General features: G+C 37.4%; 1 protein-coding gene across 1 annotated transcript; it reads right to left on the bottom strand.

The window, feature by feature from the left end:
* Positions 1-8,701: 8,701 nt before the first annotated feature.
* LOC148113833 (extracellular calcium-sensing receptor-like) lies at positions 8,702-12,857 on the bottom strand. The gene is made up of 5 exons (XM_087893434.1): positions 11,955-12,857; positions 10,592-10,841; positions 9,547-9,755; positions 8,903-9,022; positions 8,702-8,812 (listed from the first exon to the last, which is right to left on the bottom strand). Exons 1-5 carry the CDS (start codon positions 12,855-12,857, stop codon positions 8,702-8,704), a joined length of 1,593 nt encoding a protein of 530 aa, XP_087749560.1.
* Positions 12,858-22,861: the final 10,004 nt, after the last annotated feature.

Raw genomic sequence — 22,861 nt, 5'->3', positions numbered from 1 at the left:
TATTACTTGTTTGTTCTTTGTGATGTTTTTTGTGTTGTATGTTATTTATATGGTGTGTTGTTATTTTTTGTTTGTTTTTAATGGAAAATGTAAATAAAGTTTTTTTTTTTTTTTAAAAGAAATGCTTATGTGAAATATGACATGACAGTCATAAAATTAAAAATTATGGAAATAATCCCAGAATGAATGAAATGAAAGGACATTGAGAAGTTTTAGCTAAGCTACCAGTCATATCAGAGGGGACAACCTGTATTGATAAACTATTGTGAAAATAGTCACTTTATAGTAAAGATAGGAAAAGGAAAAGGAAGAGAAGAGAAAATGATAGTGAAAGGAGAAGCAGTAGGAGAAGAAAATAAAAGGAGGAGGAGGAGGAGGAGGAGGAGGAGGAGGAGGAGGAGGAGGAGAAGGAGAAGGAGAAGGAGAAGGAGAAGGAGAAGGAGAAGGAGAAGACATGCATTCACTAAAAGGGCAGCTGTAACATCTTGGACAGCTTCTTCCTACTGTAGATGCATTCTAAGAAAGATCCAGGTCACTTACATTTCTCGGATGATATAGCACAATTTTGTGGGAGTTTGGATGCTCTCTTTAGAAAATTAGGATACAATCAGAGGGTCATTAAGAACCATTCTTTTCTAAAGTACATTCCCATTTTCTTATTCACCATTTGTACAAATGGCATTAGGGAAATATTGTTCAAGTTAACAGCAATGCAGTATTGTTGATCCTGCAGGTCATAGAAGATAAACCTTCAATGTGAACGAATGTGAACCAGAACTTGTGAAGCAAACAGCATGAGACGGAAAAATTAGAAAATATAAGTTCCCAAATAATTAATTTGTAGTAGAGTACATGGCAAATATGAGACACTTGATGTTTCATTTCTATCTGCTGTCTTTTCATTTGACAGATGTGAATTAATTATGTTGTGTATATTATTCTGACTTCATGTTTTCGTTTGATCCTAGAAAATACACACACACACACACACAAACATCAGTTTTTGAAAATGTTGAAGAATATGCGCAGAGTCAACCCTTGAGTAACAAGGGTGTGCACATGAAAGCGGCTGAGAGTGATAATGAATAAGCACTGCCAATACAAAGACAAACTGAGTTGTGATATTCTTTTACTTTTAGGAAAAAGTAAAGCAAAGTCCAATAAACAATCCAGGTCATACACAGATAAAGATAGTTAAAATGTCAATCCAGGGATATTCCAGGAACAAAGTCTTCTTACCAGTTGTTGTAGCATATGCAATAAAACAGTTCTTTTTGGAGTTGCAAACAGGAACAAGTACGGCATTAAAACAATCAGTAAAACATTAGAAAACAACAAGTAGCAATGATCAAGCAGTGATCATGCAGAGAGAACGGGCAGAGAGGAGCAGAGGTAGCAATAATAATGTAATAAGAACAATAAGCCATGCTTCAAGGTTCCTCTTAAGTACGTTGGCTACAGAGCTAGCCAATCACAATACAGTATGATGCAATACAGCATTACAGTCTTAAAGCTATACATTACATTTTGACTGCAAACATGCATTGATGGTTTATATATATATTGCCAACCCAACTAGTTAGGCAATAGCCATTTCCTAACAGAAAACATAGAACAGAGAGAATATTGCTTATTTAATCAATTCTACCTAAATATATATATATATATATATATCCTCAAAAATATTTCCAAGCATGATCAAAATATCTGGGTACATATAAATAATCAGAGGCAAACAGACAAACATTTAAAACTTTCTTTTCATGAGCTGATATTTATTGTTCAATTCGGGTCTCATCACAATGGTAAAACACTTGGGAAAAAAGATACACACCAGTAAACCAGCACTGGAGGAGATCATGGAGAAGATCTCCACAGCCAACATATATTTTCCCCTAGTGCTTAGATAGGTTGGAATAAAGCACAGCCAAACACTGCAGAAGACCAACATGCTGAAGGTGATGAATTTGGCTTCATTGAAACTGTCAGGTAACTTCCTAGCTAGAAAAGTAGCAGAGAAGCTAACCAGAGCAAGAAAACCCATGAAGCCCAAAACACAGCAGAACGTGAAGGAGTCCTCATTGCACTCCAGGATGACTTCTTCAGACATTGAGTGTGCATCAAAATCTGGGTATGGTGGACATATTATTAGCCATGCAGCACAAAAGCTTATTTGAACAAGGGAGCAGGAAAGAATAATGTAACTGATTATTCTTCCACCCACCCATTTTCTCAGTTTGGACCCGGGTTTTGTGGCCATGAAGGCTAGTACCATAACAAAGGTTTTGGCCAATACACAAGAAATCGCCACAGAGAAGATGAGTCCAAAAGCTGATTGTCGAAGGAGACACACAATCTTACCAGGTCTCCCAATAAATAAAAACACACAAAGGAAAGTGAACAGGAGAGAAACAAGGAGAGTGTAAGTCAGATTCCAATTGTTGGCTTTGACAATGGGGGTGTCTTTATATTTAACAAAGATTATAAGCACCAAAGTTGTCTTCAATGAAAAGCACAGAGAAAGAACAGTTAGACTGATCCCCATAGACTCTTCGTAGGACAAAAAGCTGATCCGCTTTGGAATACACCTATTTCAATGGAGGTTTGAATAATGAACATTTGGACACAGAGAGCAATCACTCATGTCTGAAAAAGAACATAGTGCAGTTGATATAGTGGATTATGCACAGTGTTGTACCGTAGTCCCATTATAATTGGATATTATCTACCTTTCACCTTGGATATTTTCCCCTCTGGACATAGATGGCAATCATAGCAGCAAAACAACTTCCCTTCTTTCTTGGCTTTGCTGTATCCAGTCCCACAAGGATCATTACATAAAGATATAGGTAATGCCTATATCTTTATAGGCATTACCTATACCTAAATACCTAAATATTCTTCTTCAATAAATGAAGAAGAATATTTTAAGATGCAGATGTATTTTTTTCTCAAACAAATTCATTGAATATCTATCATAATTGGTATTGGTGGCTTTCCTATAACCATCATCCCCACTCTTTAAAGGCAATTTCAATGCTGATTACATAAATTTTTTCATTTTTAAAATTTTTTGATGTCACTAGATTGATGAAATTTAGTACACTGAACTTGATCTTTTACATCAAAACCAGTAAATTGCTTATCCATAATTAATAGGGGAACAAAATAAAAGGTGCAGTATTGTAAACCAGCCATTAGAAAGTAAGCATTCTTGCATATATATGTTTTCCTTCCCTAGGTTATTTGTAATTAGATTAGTTAAAACTGATGCTATGCGAATTTCATTGGTAAAGACACTTTATGCTACATAAATGAATGTTGACCAATCTAGATTCAAACAGCTAACCTGATTAAAGCCTACTGGCCACATGATGGAATCAATGGAGATACTGAAGAACTTCTCTGCTGGAGCTGTGGGATCTACCATTCCAACTTTGACCCTAAGAAAGGACTGGTTTGGGAATGTGATCCAGTTGATAATATCAAATCCACCAATGAATTCTCCATTTTTATCAAGGGAGATCTTTTCACCAACACAGTTATTGAATGTAATACCTTTCAGAACAGAATGAAGCTGAAATATAGAGATGTAAAGAGGGAGAAAGAGACAAATTAGACTATGTTTCTTTACACAAAGAAAATTTTTTTAAAAATTAAAATATTATTAATATTTGATCACAAAATATAACTAGTGAAAAATTTATAAAAGTGCAATCTATCCTCAGTTAAGTAATCTGTTCAGAAATATAATTTGATACTATAGACCAGAGGTGTCAAACTCGATTTCATTGAGGGCCGCATCAGGGTTGTGTTTGAATTCAGGGGGGTAGGGGTCATAGTCAGGGTGGGCATGGCTAGGGTAGGCCTTTCCACACAACATCACTTCTGTTGGGGACGCCTCTGGTGACCCAGGCTGGGCTGGGGGCAATCCATTTTCTCTAGCGGAGGAAGGTGAGACCAGGGAGAGGGGCAAACCCTTGTCCTCCAGAGGAGCCTTGCTGTCTCTCCTGGGCCATGCAGAGGACCCCTGAATGGCAGCACAGGCTGTCCACTGCCCTACACAGTGGAGGGTATGCAAGTTTGCTTTGCTAGCACTCTGCCAGCAAAAATGGTGCTTGGGGAGGGGGTGCTTTGTTTTCAGCTGTGACTGCCTCCTGCAACACTCTGCCAATGAAAATGGAGCTTGGGAAAGCCACGTGTGCCCCTTCCAAGCTCGGTTTTCAGCTGCGACGGCCTCCTGCAGCACTCTGCCAATGAAAATGGCTGCCACCAGGTTACAGATCAGCACCTGGTCAGCGTGGACCAGGCCGAAGCATCTCAAGCAAGTCTGTTGCTGTTTCCAGGACAGCCCTGAGGACCAGATTTAACCATCCTGCGGGCCGAATCTTTGACACCCCTGCTGTATACTTTATATTGAGACTATATCAGTTCAGACAAATGGTTCCCCTATCCAGTCTGAGGTTCTACTGGATAATTATTCTAACTGTCAGGAAATTTCTCCTTAGTTCATTTCTTTTCCATTTGCTCTCAAATTATACATTGTTATACAGTACTATACATTGTTGTTTTGAATATCTATTCAAAAATTCTTTGAAGACATTTTGCTTCTCATCCAAGAAGTTTCTTCAGTTCTGACTGAATGGTGGAGGAGGGAAGGATTTGAATTATAAAGACCAGATGACTGCAACAATTTAATCCTTCCAGGTTTCTGCATTTCTCTGCTGAAAGTCTTACCTGCCACAATACATGATTGTGAAATTGTTTCCTTCCTTTTTTCACTATTGTTCTGTGTCTGGACTTGGATAAATACAGAGATTTCAAAGCATGTGCCACAGCATAGACAGCATTGTAAATGGTGTAGCTTTGGCCACTCATGAGTGTTTCAAACACAGACGTAGGAAGGATCTCAAGCCTCTCCCATCCAGTACATTTTTTCTTAGACTTCTCTGCCACAGAATGGTGGAAGAAACAATTGAACGCTTGTTCCCAAAAGTCTTTCCGAAAATGATCGTGCTGGTTATTCCGTGGATTTATCCTTTCAATAATTTTTGGAACTCTTGGATCTCCATTGTATGAATTGCAAAGGATAAAGCACATTGCAGAAATTGGATATCTCAAGACGTGTGAAGGGAAACTGACATGTAATCTGTCGGAGCTGTTATCAACCAGATTCTTGTCTTCCTTGGAATATCCTCCACTTCTGAAAACTGGAGGCATGTTCTCAGAGCACTTATGATCCTTTCTCCATACAAGATTATCACATTGGCTGTGCTTTTCATCAGAAGTTGGTATATTTGGATTCCTTCATCTTCTATATCAGTAAAATCACTGTAAAAAGATAGATTGGTGAACTCTTGTATGAAATCAAAGCAGATGTCATGCTGGGAAAACATGGGAAGTACCTCCTGTACAAATTTCTCTCCATCCTTCAGAGCAAGAATCTGCACAGGCCACTGATGTGCCACAACAGTTAGCCATCACTGGTCTAAGCTATACTCTTGGAATTTCTGGTTGACCACTGTCAAAATATTGACCAATTCCAATTATACCAAGCTGTGGGAGCACCTGCCATTTGGAACGAGCTCCCCCCGGAGATATGGAGGATTCTGGATTTACGCACTTTCCGCCATGCCCTCAAGACCTTTTTATTCCAACAGGCTGGCCTGGCCTAACTTCCTTTTAATTGTTAATTTTAATTGGTTTTTTAAAAACACGGGGTTTTAATCAGTATGGGCCAAATTTATTTAATGTATTTTAAATTGTTTTTTAAATTTTATATTATATGTGTTTTATCTTTGGCTGTTCACTGCCCTGAGTCCTTCAGGAGTAGGGCGGTATACAAATCAAAATAAACTAAACTATAACCGAAACTAAATTGTCAAGACATAGCTTGATTATTTTGGTTATTTTAAATGTTACAAAACTAATGTAAAGACAAATTTCGACAAAGTTGGAATGGATGTCTTTTCCACACATGTCCTAAAACTAAAGAAAGAGAATCCAATTAAACAAATTAATCAAAAAAATATTTATCCATATATTTATTGAAAAAAATGACTCAAAGCTATATATTTGTGTGTGGCAAAAATATAAGAATCTTTCCTTTCAGTAACCAGTGTGTACCCTAACCCTAATCCTAACCCTTGAGTAGCAATGGCTGCAAGTAAATGTTCTGATAACTGTTCATTAATCCTGCATAATAGCTTGGTGGAAATTTAGCCCATTCTACCCTGCAGAACAGTTTCAACCAAGGATGTTGGTGGCTTCCTTTGTATGAACCATTCTGCTTCAGGTCCTACCACAACATTTCTCTAGCATTAAGGTCAGAATTTGGGCTTGGCCATTCCAAAACATTAACTTTCTTCTTCTTTAGCCAGTCCTTGATTGTACAACAATGTGTGTTTTGTTGCATGACCCACTTTCTTTTGGCTTTCTCTTCAAGGACAGATACCCTAATATTTACCTATAGAATTTGCTGGTACAATTCAGGATTCACAATTCCATTAATGATGGCCAGCCATCCTGGTGCTAAGGCAGCAAATTGTGACCTTCCTGCCAACATGGATGGAATATCCCCCCCCACACACATGAAATCAGTGTTTTCCTTTCAACAATGTTAACCCTTTTAATTAAAATACTTAAATTGGGCGGGGGGGGGGAACAGGAATAGGAATTACTTATCCCTTCACAAATCTTAGTTAAATACAAGATGATTTTTTTGTGTTAAATTATACCATTTTATTTGCACATAATTGAACAAACATACAGTACATCAATCTAACAAAAACCTTTAATTGGTGATTTCTTTTGTTTATTTATTAGAAAGTGGACCACTGGTGTGAAAGATGAATTATTTTTTAAAAAAAATATATCTGAAATCAATTAAACCACTGGTCCTTCACATGTCCACAACTATCTAATAGAGGATCTTATATTCAACTTTCTTATTTAAATTAAATGTCATTGGAATGAGTCATGAAATTAAAAATTATGGAAATAACACCAAAATGAATGAAATGAAAGGACATTGACAAGTGTTAGCTAAGCTACCAGTCATATCATAGGGGACAACCTGTATTGATAAACTATTGTGAAAATAGTCACTTTGTAGTAAAGATAGTAAAAGGAGAAGGAAGAGAAGAGAAAATGATACAGAAAGGAGAATCTGTAGGAGAAGAAAATAAGGATAGGAGGAGAAGGAGAAGACATGCATTCACTAAAAGGGCAGCTGCCACATCTTGCAGATTTCCCCTACTTCCTACTTTAGATGCTTCTGAGTAAATGTCCAGGTCACTTACATTTCTCGGATTATATAGCACAATTTTGTGGGAGTTTGGATGAGCTCTTTAGAAAAGTAGGATGCAATCAGAGGATCATTAAGAACCATTCTTTCTAAAGTACATTCACATTTTCTTATTCACCATTTGTACAAATGGCATTAGGGAAATATTATTCAAGTTAACAGCAATGCTGTAACATTGATCCTACAGGTAATAGAAGGTAAACCTTCAATGTGAAGGAGTTTGGATTGCTCATCAAGAATGTGAACCAGAAATTGTGAAGCAAACGGCATGAGATGGAAAAATTAGAAAATAAAAGTTCCCAAGTAATTAGTTTGTAGCAGACTACATGGGATATTTGAGACACTGGTGACGTTTCATTTCTATCTGCTGTCTTTGCATTTGACAGATGTAAATTAAGATGTTCTGTATATTTTTCTGGCTTCATTTTTTGGTTTGATTCTAGAAAAAAGATACGCACGCCCCAGTTTTCGAAAACATAGAACAGAGAGAATATTGCTTATTTAATCAGTTCCACCTAAAAAAAAAAATTCTCCACAAAAGAATATTTCCAAGCATGATCCAAATATCTGGGTACATATAAATAATCAGAGGCAAATAGACAAAGGTTTAAAATTTTCTTTTCATGAGCTGATGTTTATTGTTCAATTCAGGTCTCATCACAATGATAAAACACTTGGGAAGAAAGATGCATACCAATAATCCAGCACTGGAGGAGATCATGGAGAAGATCTCCACAGCCAACGTATATTTTCCCCTAGTGCTTAGATAGGTTGGAATAAAGCACAGCCAAACACTGCAGAAGACCAACATGCTGAAGGTGATGAATTTGGCTTCGTTGAAACTGTCAGGTAACTTCCTAGCTAGAAAAGCAGCAGAGAAGCTAACCAGAGCAAGAAAACCCATGAAGCCCAAAACACAGCAGAACATGAAGGAGTCCTCATTGCACTCCAGGATGACTTCTTCAGCCATCGAGTATATATCAAAATGTGGGTATGGTGGGCATATTATCAGCCATGCAGCACAAAAGCTTAATTGAACAACGGAGCAGGAAAGAATAATGTAACTGATTATTCTTCCACCCACCCATTTTCTCAATTTGGACCCGGGTTTTATAGCCATGAAGGCTACTACCACAACAAAGGTTTTGGCCAATACACAAGAAATCGCTACAGAGAAGATGAGTCCGAAAGCTGATTGTCGAAGGAGACACACAATCTTACCAGGTCTCCCAATAAATAAAAACACACAAAGGAAAGTGAGCAGGAGGGAAACAAGGAGAGTGTAAGTGAGATTCCGGTTGTTGGCTTTGACAATGGGGGTGTCTTTATATTTAACAAAGATTATAAGCACCAAAGTTGTCTTCAATGAAAAGCACAGGGAAAGAACAGTTAGACTCATCCCCATAGACTCTTCATAGGACAAAAAGCTGATCCGTTTTGGAATACACCTATTTCGATGTAGGTTTGAATAATGATCATTTGAACACGGAGAGCAATCACCCATGTCTGAAAAAGAACATAGTGGAATTGATATAATGGATTATGCACAGTTTTGTACACTAGTCCCATTATAGTTGGAAAGTATCTACCTTTCACCTTGGATATTTTCCCCTCTGGACACAGACGGCAATCATAGCAGCAAAACAACTTCCCTTCTTTCTTGGCCTTGCTGTATCCAGTCTCACAAGGATCATTACATAAAGATAGAGGTAAAGCCTACCAATAAAGGAAGAAGAATATTTTAAGATGCAGAGGGTAAAGGAAGTGCTTGGAGAGATACTGTTCCTGTAAAATCAACAGAATAAAATATATTGACAAGTAGAAGTACTGTGATGACATTATTTTGAGGTGTATTTTTTTTCTCAAACAAATTCATTGAATATCTATCATGATTGGTATTGGTGGCTTTCCCACTCTTTAAAGGCAATTTCTATACTGATTACATAAATTTTATTTTTTTTTATTTGATGCCACTAGATTAATGAAATCTAGTACACTGAACTGGATCTTTTACATCAAAACCAGTGAATTGATTATCCATAATTAACAGGGAACAAAATAAAAGATGCAGTATTGTAAACCAGCCATTAGAAATTAAGTATTCTTGCATATATATTTTTTCCCTTCCCTAGGTTATTTCTACTTACATTAGGTAAAATTGATGCTATGGGAATTTCATTGGTAAAGATATTTTATGCTACATAAATGAATGTTGACCAATCTAGATTCAAACAGCTAACCTGATTAAAGCCTACTGGCCACGTGATGGAATCTATGGAGATATTGAAGAACTTGTCGGCTGGAGCTGTGGGATCTACCATTCCAACTTTGACCCTAAGAAAGGACTGGTTTGGGAATGTGATCCAGTTGATAATGTCAAATCCACCAATGAATTCTCCATTTTTATCAAGGGAGATCTTTTCACCAACACTGTTATTGAATGTAATACCTTTCAGAAAAGAATGAAGCTGAAATATAGAGATGTAAAGTGGGAGAAAGAGACAAATTAAAAATTCCAAAATTTCACATTACTGAAATAAAATTAAAATATTTTTAATACGTGATTAGAAAATATAACCCTAAGGAAAATTTTATGAAACAGCAATCTATCATCAGTTAAGTAAACTGATCACATATAAAATTTGATACTATAGACAGAGATGTGAAACTCGATTTCATTGAGGGCCACTTCAGGGTTGTGTTTAAACTCAAGGCGGTAGGGGCATAATCAGGGTGGGCGTGTTTAGGGTAGGCGTTTCCACTCAACATAATTTGTGTTGGGGATGCCTGTGGTGGCCCAGCAGGGCTGTGGGCGATCCAATTTCTCTAGCGGAGGAAGGTGAGACCAGGGAGAGCACCAAACCCTTTTCCTCCAGAAGAGCCTTGCTGTCTCTCCCGAGTCACGCAAGGACCCCTGGATGGCAGCACAGGCTATCCACTGCCCTACACAGTGGAGGGTATACTCACGGTATTGATTGTGTTTTATGTATAAGCTGTAAGGTAGAGTGGGTACCCCTCCTTCCTTGGCTAACAAATAGTCTAAGGCTAACCTATTCTGCATAAGATATGTCCTTGATTTGACACTCTCCCTAGCTAATCGAGTAAGACCTTCTACAGTGTCGTTGGTGATGATTTCAACCACCGCTTGCAGACGAATTAAACGGTTCAGAATGTATATAGAGGTCCGATAGCCATACATGCCATCTTCCGCCCATGTAGCCGGTCCCTAAACCTCAATAATTCACTCTGCAGGCCATTCTTCACTTCCCCAACCACGTTGGTTACCTCCAAACCTAACTCCTCCTATCGCAGATGTGTCTACATGTCTTCTTTGTCTTAAGTTTCCAACCTCATCATATACCGAGACACCTAAAACCTGTCGAGTTTTAAGGGGAAGCAAAAAGAATCCTGGTCCAATTAATCCCAGGACACAAGCTCCACACCAAGATCTTGGTAGAACCCCATATGCCATTTTACCACATATCCAGTATAGTCCATCAGGAGCCAGCCATTCAAGGGCCTGATTATCACGACCCTTTAAAAAAAGATAACCTGTTTACCTTAAACAGGGCCCTTTTATCAGTTCCCTCTGTGGCATTACCTACTGACCACCATACCTTACTTTCCCATTTTCCTCTACATATGAGGTTTCCCAGTCCGTTATTTTGTCTACAACAGTATGGAAGTTTGTTTTGTTAGCACGATGCCAAAGATGGTGCTTGGGAAGGGTGCTCTGTTTTCAGTTGCAACTGCCTCCTGCAGCACTCTGCCAATGAAAATGGCTGCCACCAGGTTAGCCTGCAACAGGCTGAATCATCTCCTGCAAGTCCTTTATTTCCAGGGCAGCCATGTGGGCCAGATTTAACCATCTTGCGGGCCGAATCTTTGACACCCCTGCTATAGACACTATATTGATACTATATCATTTCAGACAAATGGTTCCACTGTCCAGTCTGTTTTTAAAAATCTCCAGTGAGGTTCTACTGGATAATTATTCTAACTATCAGGAAATTTCTCCTTAGTTCTAGGTTGCTTCTCTCCTTAAAAATATATTTTTAGAAAATAATTTTCTAACTAAGAAATGATATCTAAGTAGATGTTCATCAAAAGGAATTGATGAGAAAAGGGAATTTCTTTTCTGGTTATTTTTTAGAAAAGGCAGAGTCAACATCTGTTGATCTGGAAGGAAATTTGAAATCTTGCACTGAGCAGGGGTTGGATTTGATGTCCTAAATTCCTTTTTGGAATCTATAATCCTTTCCCTCATTAGTAGTACCTATGTCTGAAAAGAGGTATGCCCAAAATGACATCCTGTCTTGCTCCAATTTTATTAAGACCCTGAGATGTTAAAAAAAAAATACCTTCACTCCCTCCCTTGTTTCTTCTAGAACCTTGTTTCTGGAAGCATATAAAACCATTCCATTTCTTTTCCATTCATTTGCTCTAAAATTATACATTGTTATATTATGAATTGTTGTTTTGAATATCTATTCAAAACATTCCTTGAAGACATTTTGCTTCTCATCCAAGAAGTTTCTTCAGTTCTGACTGAATGGTGGAGGAGGGAAGGATTTAAATTATAATGACCAGATGCCTGCAACAATATAAATCATTCCAGGTTTCTGCATTTCTCTGCTGAAAGTCTTACCTGCCACAACACGTGATTGTGAAATTGTTTCCTTCCTTCTTTCACTATTGTTCTGTGTCTGGACTTGGATAAATACAGAGATTTCAAAGCATGTGCCACAGCATAGACAGCATTGTAAATGTTGTAGCTCTGGCCACTCATGAGTGTTTCAAACACAGATGTAGGAAGGGTCTCAAGCCTCTCCCGTCCAGTACATTTTTTATCAGACTTCTCTGCCACAGAATGGTGGAAGAAACAATTGAACGCTTGTTCCCAAAAGTCTTTCCGAAAAAGATCGTGCTGCTTATTCCATGGATTTATGCTTTCAATAAATTTCTGGAAGTCTTGGATCTCCTTTGTGTGAATTGCAAAGGATAAAGCACCTTGCAGGAAATGGATATCCCAAGATGTGTGAAGGGAAAATGAAATGTAATCTGTTGGAGCTGTTATTAACCAGATTTTTGTTTTCCTTGGAATATCCTCCACTTCTGAAAACTGGAGGCATGTTCTCAGGGCAGTTATGATCCTTTCTCCATACAAGATTATCACGTTGGCTTTGCTTTTCATCAGAACTTGGTATATTTCGATTATTCCATCTACTACATCAGTAAAATCACTGTAAAAAGATAGATTGGTGAACTCTTGTATGAAATCAAAGCAGATGCCATGCTGGGAAAACATGGGAAGCACCTCCTGTACAAATTTCTTTCCATTGCCACCTTTCAGAGCAAGAACTCCAATCCAGATCCATCTAAAATAGAGCAATAGCTGGAGGAGAGCCCTATGTTGGTGAGATTCATTTGGAAGCATTTGTTGGAAGAAAACTGCTTGAGTCTCTTTATCCATGACTGGAGCAGAGCCATAGGTCAGCTGAGAAAAACGACGGAAGAATTTATCAAAGTTGAAAACATTGATGATATACATTTTTGCATAATTCATTCATATAATCTCTCCCTCTTGTAATTTTAACATACTTCCCTTTTTCATTTTCACATCTTTATGCTTGTTTGGAGACCTGCAATGCCTCAGTTGAAAGCTGAAAACCCAGGTGTGATACTCGAATTTTGCATGACTGCTTGTCCCTGATCCAGTGGTGAAATTCAATTTTTTTTACTGTGGGCGTGGGTTGGCGGGCATGGCGTGGTGGCCGTGGCAGGGGAAGATCTATAAATAATCTGTTACAATAATTTGAAATATTTAAACTATTAAGAAATATCTTTTTTTCCAACTTTTGAGGTTAGAATTCTTCAAACGCTCATCTATCAAATTCTTCATCTGATCATCTATCAAAAGGTTGTATAGAATTTGAACCATGCTCTTTATGATAAAAGCAAACACTCTAGGCTTCTTCTGGTAGTGCCATACATACTCAACATATCTTACCTGAGGGACTTTATAGATGCATAGAAGAGTTGCCATATGGAGAGAGATATCAGATCCCCCAATGACTGCAGCCAAATGTTTTGGGACCCCACACTTGTAATTAGGGATGAATCTGCCCTGAGTTAAGAGAAGCATCATTGAGGCAAGGTAAGTCCAACTTGGACTGAAATTGCTGTTATAAATCTGGAATCCCAGAGTGACATTGGGTAGGATCTGGGTATTTTCATTGATCTCTTTGATAGCAAATGCTATGGCAAGGATGTGCTGGTAATTCTGAAACCATGTTCTGTAGCAAAAATTACATAATACATTAAAAAGGATCTGCTTCACAATATCACAAGTTTAAACTTTCAGTAATATAATAAGTTGATGTATTTTACTACAAAATATTTACTACTTGCCTAGAATCCTGGAAAATTCAGAGCAAAGCACATATATATCCCTCCAGAATCTGGAGTTATTTTTCTAATACAAGATGAACACTGTCTTGAAATTATAAGAATTATTTTTAAATACATCAAAACGGACCAATATCAAACTCCATCTTCTAAAAACTGTTTAAATCCACAAGGAAATTGATTAATTTTGGCACTGGGAGTATCAAATGATAAAAAATATCATGGGAAATATAGCCTCCTACTCCCAGTTTTATTATAGATTTATCAATTAATCTGCAGCAACATCTATTTTTATAAATATCCAGATGTGATTTATTATAATAGAGATTCAGCTTTGTCTTCTTTTTTTCAACTTTACATGGGAATGGATTGAAAATTCTATTTAATGTGTTTGTATCTGGAGTCTTTGTTATTACAAGAGATCATTTTGATCATCATATGATTGAACTGTAAGGTCCATAGGTTGAAAATAAATGGATGATGTACTTACATAAGTCTATCATGAAATCCCTGAGAAGGATATTGATTGAAATCAAGGGAGTCAGAAAATGTTAAGAATACAGAAATAATGCCAGCAATGTTAACATTTCCAAGCTGATGATATGTGTGACGAATAGGAAGAGGCTCATCCAAATCACAAAGATGGATGGATTCCTTGCACACCACTTGAGGCATTAACAGAAACAATGATTTCAGGAATAGGACCGTCTTCCATGAATGGCTTCTTTCTGTATACAAATACCCCTCTCTGCCACATGATCCTTGGATGTCTCCAAATAGTTCCAAGAGACCTGACTTCTTCTTCTGTTTTTCAGAAAGAAATAGGCAGTGCAACATACTATTTAATAAACTCACAGAGTTTTGTGGCTTCCAACCGTGGTTGGAATATCATGGAGAATAATAATATCCTTTATTTCATCATTTGCCTTAGAATCCCATGGGTTTCGAAAAGAGAAACAGGTAACCAATGTTTAATTTTAATAACAACAATTGAGAATTCTGAGCTCTTCCACTCAGAAAAAGTGTCTTGCATCTCAAAAGAAAACATGCCAGGTACCCTAGAGATCATATGCAGTGATTCTTATCAACAAATTTTTATTAAAATTAGAAAAATCTGCCTAGATAGATACAGATGCAAGATGCAAATAGAGGAATAATAATTTCTATAAAGTATAGTTAACATTTACATGGTATGTGTAAAAACAGTGATGTCACTTCTTTCAGTGCCATTTTAACTTTGAATGGTCGCTAAATGAACTGTTGTAAGTTGAGGACTATCTGTATTCTTCTTTAACAGCGTTTCTTCTTCTTCTTCTGGGATTGTTATGCTGTTCAGTCTAAGCTGTACTCCTGGAAATTCTGGTTGACCACTGTCCAAATATTGACCAATCCAAAGAATCCAATTAAACAAATTAATACAAAATGTTATATTTATCCATATATTTATTGAAAAGAAATGATCCAAAGCTATATATTTGTGTGTGGCAAAAATATAAGAATCTTTCCTTTCAGTAACCAGTGTGTACCCTAACCCTAATCCTAACCCTTGAGTAGCAATAGCTGCAAGTAAATGCTTCTGATAACTGTTAATTAATCCTGCACAATGGCTTGGGGGAAATTTAGCTCATTCTACCCTGCAGAACAGTTTCAGCCAAGGATGTTGGTGGCTTCCCTTGTATGAACCATTCTGCTTCAGGTCCTACCACAACATTTCTCTAGCATTAAGGTCAGAATTTGGGTTTGGCCATTCCAAAATATTAACTTTCTTCTTCTTTAGCCAGTCCTTGATTGTACAACAATGTGTGTTTTGTTGCATGACCCACTTTCTTTTGGCTTTCTCTTCAAGGACAGATACCCTGACATTTACCTATAGAATTTGCTGGTACAATTCAGGATTCACAATTCCGTTAATGATGGCAAGCCATCCTGGTGCAAAGGCAGCAAATTGTGACTTTGCTGCAAACATGGATGGAATATTTTTCCCCTCTGAAAAACAGTGTTTTACTTTCAACAATGTTAACCCTTTTAATTAAAATACTTAAATTAGGAAAAAAAAAACACAGGAATAGGAATTGCTTATCCCTTGACAAATCTTAGTTAAATACAAGATTATTTTTTTGTGTTAAATTATACCATTTTATTGGCACACAATTGAACAAACATACAGTACATCAATCTAACAAAAACCTTTAATTGGTGATTTCTTTTGTTTATTTATTGGAAAGTGGACCACTGGTGTGAAAGATGAATTATTTTTTTAAAAAAATATATCTGAAATCAATTAAACCACTGGTCCTTCACATGTCCACAAATATCTAATAGAGGATCTTATATTCAACTTTCTTATGTAAATTAAATGTCATAGGAATGAGTTATGAAATTAAAAATTATGGAAATAACACCAAAACGAATGAAATGAAAGGACACTGACAAATGTTAGCTAAGCTACCAGTCATAACATAGGGGACAACCTGTATTGATAAACTATTGTGAAAATAGTCACTTTGTAGTAAAGATAGTAAAAGGAGAAGGAAGAGAAGAGAAAATGATACAGAAAGGAGAAGCTGTAGGAGAAGAAAATAAGGGTAGGAGGAGAAGGAGAAGACATGCATTCACTAAAAGGGCAGCTGCCACATTTGCAGATTTCCCCTACTTCCTACTTTAGATGCTTTCTGAGTAAATGTCCAGGTCACTTACATTTCTCGGATTATATAGCACAATTTTGTGGGAGTTTGGATGAGCTCTTTAGAAAAGTAGGATGCAATCAGAGGATCATTAAGAACCATTCTTTTCTAAAGTACATTCACATTTTCTTATTCACCATTTGTACAAATGACATTAGGGAAATATTGTTCAAGTTAACAGCAATACAGAAACGTTGATCCTACAGGTCATAGAAGATAAACCTTCAAGGTGAAGGAGTTTGGATGGCTCATCAAGAATGTGAACCAGAAATTGTGAAGCAAACGGCATGAGATGGAAAAATTAGAAAATATAAGTTCCCAAGTAATTATTTTGTAGTAGACTACATGGGATAAATGAGACAATGGTGACGTTTCATTTTTATCTGCTGTCTTTGCATTTGACAGATGTAAATTAAGATGTTCTGTATATTTTTCTGGCTTCATTTTTTGGTTTGATTCTAGAAAAAAGATACGCACGCCCCAGTTTTCGAAAACATAGAACAGAGAGAATATTGTTTATTTAATCAGTTCTACCTAAAAAAAAAATTCTCCCCAAAAGAATATTTCCAAGCATGATCCAAATATCTGGGTACATATAAATAATCAGAGGCAAACAAACAAAAGTTTAAAATTTTCTTTTCATGAGCTGATGTTTATTGTTCAATTCAGGTCTCATCACAATGATAAAACACTTGGGAAGAAAGATGCACACCAATAATCCAGCACTGGAGGAGATCATGGAAAAGATCTCCACAGCCAACGTATATTTTCCCCTAGTGCTTAGATAGGTTGGAATAAAGCACAGCCAAACACTGCAGAAGACCAACATGCTGAAGGTGATGAATTTGGCTTCATTGAAACTGTCAGGTAACTTCCTAGCTAGAAAAGCAGCAGAGAAGCTAACCAGAGCAAGAAAACCCATGTAGCCCAAAACACAGCAGAACATGAAGGAGTCCTCATTGCACTCCAGAATGACTTCTTCAGCCATCGAGTATGTATCAAAATCTGGGTATGGTGGGCATATTATCAGCCATGCAGCACAAAAGCTTAATTGAACAAGGGAGCAGGAAAGAATAATGTAACTGATTATTCTTCCACCCACCCATTTTCTCAATTTGGACCCGGGTTTGGTGGCCATGAAGGCTAGTACCACAACAAAGGTTTTGGCCAATACACAAGAAATCGCCACAGAGAAGATGAGTCCGAAAGCTGATTGTCGAAGGAGACACACAATCTTACCAGGTCTCCCAATAAATAAAAACACACAAAGGAAAGTGAGCAGGAGAGAAACAAGGAGAGTGTAAGTGAGATTCCGGTTGTTGGCTTTGACAATGGGGGTGTCTTTATATTTAACAAAGATTAGAAGCACCAAAGTTGTCTTCAATGAAAAGCACAGGGAAAGAACAGTTAGACTGATCCCCATAGACTCTTCGTAGGACAAAAAGCTGATCCGCTTTGGAATACACCTATTTCGATGTAGGTTTGAATAATGATCATTTGGACACGGAGAGCAATCATCCATGTCTGAAAAAGAACATAGTGCAGTTGATATAGTGGATTATTCACAATTTTTTTAAAATTAGATTTATATGCCGCCCTTCTCCAAAGACTCAGGGCGGCTTACAATGCGTTAAGCAATAGCCTTCATACTTTTGTATATTTTATTCAAAGTCAGCTTATTGCCCCCACAATCTGGGTCCTCATTTTACCTATTTTAGAAAGGATGGAAGGCTGAGTCAACCTTGAGCCTGGTGAGATTTGAACTTGCAGTAATTACAGGCAGCTGATGTTAATCACAGTGCTTTAGTCTGCTGCGCTACCAGGGCTCTTACCGTACCATACCATGTTGTACCGTAGTCTCATTATAATTGGAAAGTATCTACCTTTCACCTTGGATATTTTCCCCTCTGGACACAGTCGGCAATCATAGCAGCAAAACGACTCCCCTTCCTTCTTGGCCTTGCTGTATCCTGTCTCACAAGGATCATTACATAAAGATAGAGGTAATGCCTATCAATAAATGAAAAATAATATTTTTAGATGCAGAGGGTAAGGGAAGTGCTTGGAGAGATCCTGTTCCTATAGAATGAACAGAATAAAATATATTGATAAGTAGAAGTAGTGTGACGACATTATTTTGAGATTTATTTATTTTTTCTCAAACAAATTCATTGAATATCTATCATGATTGCAATTGCTGGCTTTTCTATAACCATCATCCCCACTCTTTAAAGGCAGTTTCTATACTGATTACATAAATTTTCTTTTTTTTTAATTTGATGCGACTAGATTAATGAAATCTAGTACACTGAACTGGATCTTTTACATCAAAACCAGTGAATTGATTATCCATAATTAACAGGGGAACAAAATCAAAGGTGCAGTATTGTAAACCAGCCATTAGAAATTACGCATTCTTGCAAATATATATATTTTTCCTTCCCTAGGTTATTTCTACTTACATTAGGTAAAATTGATGCTATGGGAATTTCATTGGTAAAGATATTTTATGCTACATAAATGAATGTTGACCAATCTAGATTCAAATGGCTCACCTGATTAAAGCCTACTGGCCACGTGATGGAATCAATGGAGATATTGAAGAAATTGTCTGCTGGAGCTGTGGGATCTACCATTCCAACTTTGACCCTAAGAAAGGACTGGTTTGGGAATGTGATCCAGTTGATAATGTCAAATCCACCAATGAATTCTCCATTTTTGTCAAGGGAGATCTTTTCACCAACACTGTTATTGAATGTAATACCTTTCAGAAAAGAATGAAGCTGAAATATAGAGATGTAAAGTGGGAGAAAAAGCCAATTTTAAAATTCCAAAATTTCACATTACTGAAATAAAATTAAAATATTTTTAATATGTGATTAGAAAATATAACCATAGGGAAAATTTTATGAAACAGCAATCTATCATCAGTTAAGTAAACTGATCACATATAAAATTTGATACTATAGACCAGAGGTGTGAAACTCGATTTCATTGAGGGCCACATCAGGGTTCTGTTTGAACTCAAGGTGGTAGGAGTCATAGTCACGATGGGCGTGGCTAGGGAGGCGTTTCCATTCAACATAACTTGTGTTGGGGATGCCTGTGGTGGCCCAGAGGGGCTGTGGGTGATCCATTTTCTCTAGCGGAGGAAGGTGAGACCAGGGAGAGCACCAAACCCTTTTCCTCCAGAAGAGCCTTGCTTTCTCTCCTGGCACACGCAAGGACCCCTGGATGGCAGCAAAGGTTATCCACTGCCCTACACAGTGGAGGGTACGCAAGTTTGTTTTGTTAGCACGATGCCAAAGATGGTTCTTGGGAGGGGTGCTCTGTTTTCAGTTGCGACTGATTCCTGCAGCACTCTGCCAATGAAAATGGAGCTCCGGAGGGCCATGTGTGCCCCTTCAAAGCTACATTTTCAGTTGTGATGGCCTGCTCCAGCACTCTGCCACTGGAAACGGAGTTCAGGAGGGGTGTTCCATTTTTGGATGCGATGACCTCCTGCCGCACTCTTCCAATGAAAATGGCTGCCACCAGGTTACAGATCAGCACCCGGTCAGCCTGCACCTGGCTAAAGCATGTCCTGCAAGTCCTTTGTTATTTCCAAGGCAGCCATATCGGCCATATTTAACCATCCTGCAGGCTGAATGTTTGACACCCCTGCTATAGACTCTATATTGAGACTATATCATTTCAGACAAATGGTTCCACTGTCCAGTCTGTTTTTAAAAATCTCCAGTGAGGTTCTACTGGATAATTATTCTAACTTTCAGGAAATTTCTCCTTAGTTCTAGGTTGCTTCTCTCCTTAAAAAATGTTTTTAGAAAATAATTTTCTAACTAAGAAATGATCTCTAAGTAGATGTTCATCAAAAGGAATTGATGAGAAAAGGGAATTTCTTTTCTGGTTATTTTTTAGAAAAGGCAGAGTCAACATCTGTTGATCTGGAAGGAAATTTGAAATCTTGCACTGAGCAGGGGTTGGATTTGATGTCCTAAATTCCATTTTGGAATCTATAATCCTTTCCCTCATTAGTAGTACCTATGTCTGAAAAGAGGTATGCCCAAAATGACATCCTGTCTTGCTCCAATTTTATTAAGACCCTGAGATGTTAAAAAAAAAATACCTTCACTCCCTCCCTTGTTTCTTCTAGAACCTTGTTTCTGGAAGCATATAAAACCATTCCATTTCTTTTCCATTCATTTCCTCTAAAATTATACATTGTTATATTATGAATTGTTGTTTTGAATATCTATTCAAAACATTCCTTGAAGACATTTTGCTTCTCATCCAAGAAGTTTCTTCAGTTCTGACTGAATGGTGGAGGAGGGAAGGATTTAAATTATAATGACCAGATGCCTGCAACAATATAAATCATTCCAGGTTTCTGCATTTCTCTGCTGAAAGTCTTACCTGCCACAACACGTAATTGTGAAATTGTTTCCTTCCTTTTTTCACTATTGTTCTGTTTCTGGACTTAGATAAATACAGAGATTTCAAAGCATGTGCCACAGCATAGACAGCATTGTAAATGTTGTAGCTCTGGCCACTCATGAGTGTTTCAAACACAGACGTAGGAAGGGTCTCAAGCCTCTCCCGTCCAGTACATTTTTTCTCAGACATCTCTGCTGTAGAATGGTGGAAAAAACAATTGAACGCTTGTTCCCAAAAGTCTTTCCAAAAATGATTGTGCTGGTTATTCCGTGGATTTATGCTTTCAATAAATTTCTGGAAGTCTTGGATCTCCTTTGTGTGAATTGCAAAGGATAAAGCACCTTGCAGGAAATGGATATCCCAAGATATGTGAAGGGAAACTGACATGTAATCTGTTGGAGCTGTTATCAACCAGATTTTTCTTTTCTTTGGAATATCCTCCACTTCTGAAAACTGGAGGCATGTTCTCAGGGCAGTTATGATCCTTTCTCCATACAAGATTATCACGTTGGCTGTGCTTTTCATTAGAACTCGGTATATTTGCATTATTCCATCTACTACATCAGTATAATCACTGTAAAAAGATAGATTGGTGAACTCTTGTATGAAATCAAAGCAGATGCCATGCTGGGAAAACATGGGAAGCACCTCCTGTACAAATTTCTTTCCATTGCCACCTTTCAGAGCAAGAACTCCAATCCAAATCCATCTAAAATAGAGTAATAGCTGGAGGAGAGCCCTATGTTGGTGAGATTCATTTGGAAGCATTTGTTGGAAGAAAACTGCTTGAGTCTCTTTATCCATGACTGGAGCAGAGCCATAGGTCAGCTGAGAACAATGATGGATGAATTTATGAGAGTTGAAATAAAATTGATGATATACATTTTTGCATAATTCATTCGTATAATCTCTCCCTCTTGTAATTTTAACATACTTCCCTTTTTCATTTTCACATCTTTATGCTTGTTTGGAGACCTGCATTGCCTCAGTTGAAAGCTGAAGACCCAGGTGTGATACTCGAAATTTGCATGACTGCTTGTCCCTGATCCAGTGGTGAAATTCAATTTTTTTTACTGTGGGCGTGGGTTGGCGGGCATGGCGTGGTGGCCCTGGCAGGGGGAAGATCTATAAATAATCTGTTACAATAATTTGAAATATTTAAACTATTAAGAAATATCTTTTTTTCCAACTTTTGAGGTTAGAATTCTTCAAACGCTCATCTATCAAATTCTTCATCTGATCATCTATCAAAAGGTTGTATAGAATTTGAACCATGCTCTTTATGATAAAAGCTAACACTCTAGGCTTCTTCTGGTAGTGCCATACATACTCAACATATCTTACCTGAGGGACTTTATAGATGCATAGAAGAGTTGCCATATGGAGAGAGATATCAGATCCCCCAATGACTGCACCCAAATGTTTTGGGACCCCACACTTGTAATTAGGGATGAATCTGCTCTGAGTTAAGAGAAGCATCATTGAGGCAAGGTAAGTCCAACTTGGACTGAAATTGCTGTTATAAATCTGGAAGCCCAGAGTGACATTGGGTAGGATCTGGGTATTTTCATTGATCTCTTTGATAGCAAACGCTATGGCAAGGATGTGCTGGTAATTCTGAAACCATGTTCTGTAGCAAAAATTACATAATACATTAAAAAGGGTCTGCTTCACAATATCACAGGTTTAAACTTTCAGTAGTATAATAAGTTGATGTATTTTACTACAAAATATTTACTATTTGCCTAGAATCCTGGAAAATTCAGAGCAAAGCACATATATATCCCTCCAGAATCTGGAGTTATTTTTCTAATACAAGATGAACACTGTCTTGAAATTATAAGAATTATTTTTAAATACATCAAAACGGACCAATATCAAACTCCATCTTCTAAAAACTGTTTAAATCCACAAGGAAATTGATTAATTTTGGCACTGCGAGTATCAAATGATAAAAAATATCATGGGAAATATAGCCTCCTACTCCCAGTTTTGTTATAGATTTATCAATTAATCTGCAGCAACATCT

The sequence above is a fragment of the Pantherophis guttatus genome, chromosome 4 (genome assembly GCF_059756535.1).
Source record: "Pantherophis guttatus breed Tessera chromosome 4, ASM5975653v1, whole genome shotgun sequence".
Lineage (NCBI taxonomy): Eukaryota > Metazoa > Chordata > Lepidosauria > Squamata > Colubridae > Pantherophis > Pantherophis guttatus.
Note: the sequence above shows the minus strand (reverse complement) of the source record. Positions and strands in the feature narration are given on the sequence as shown.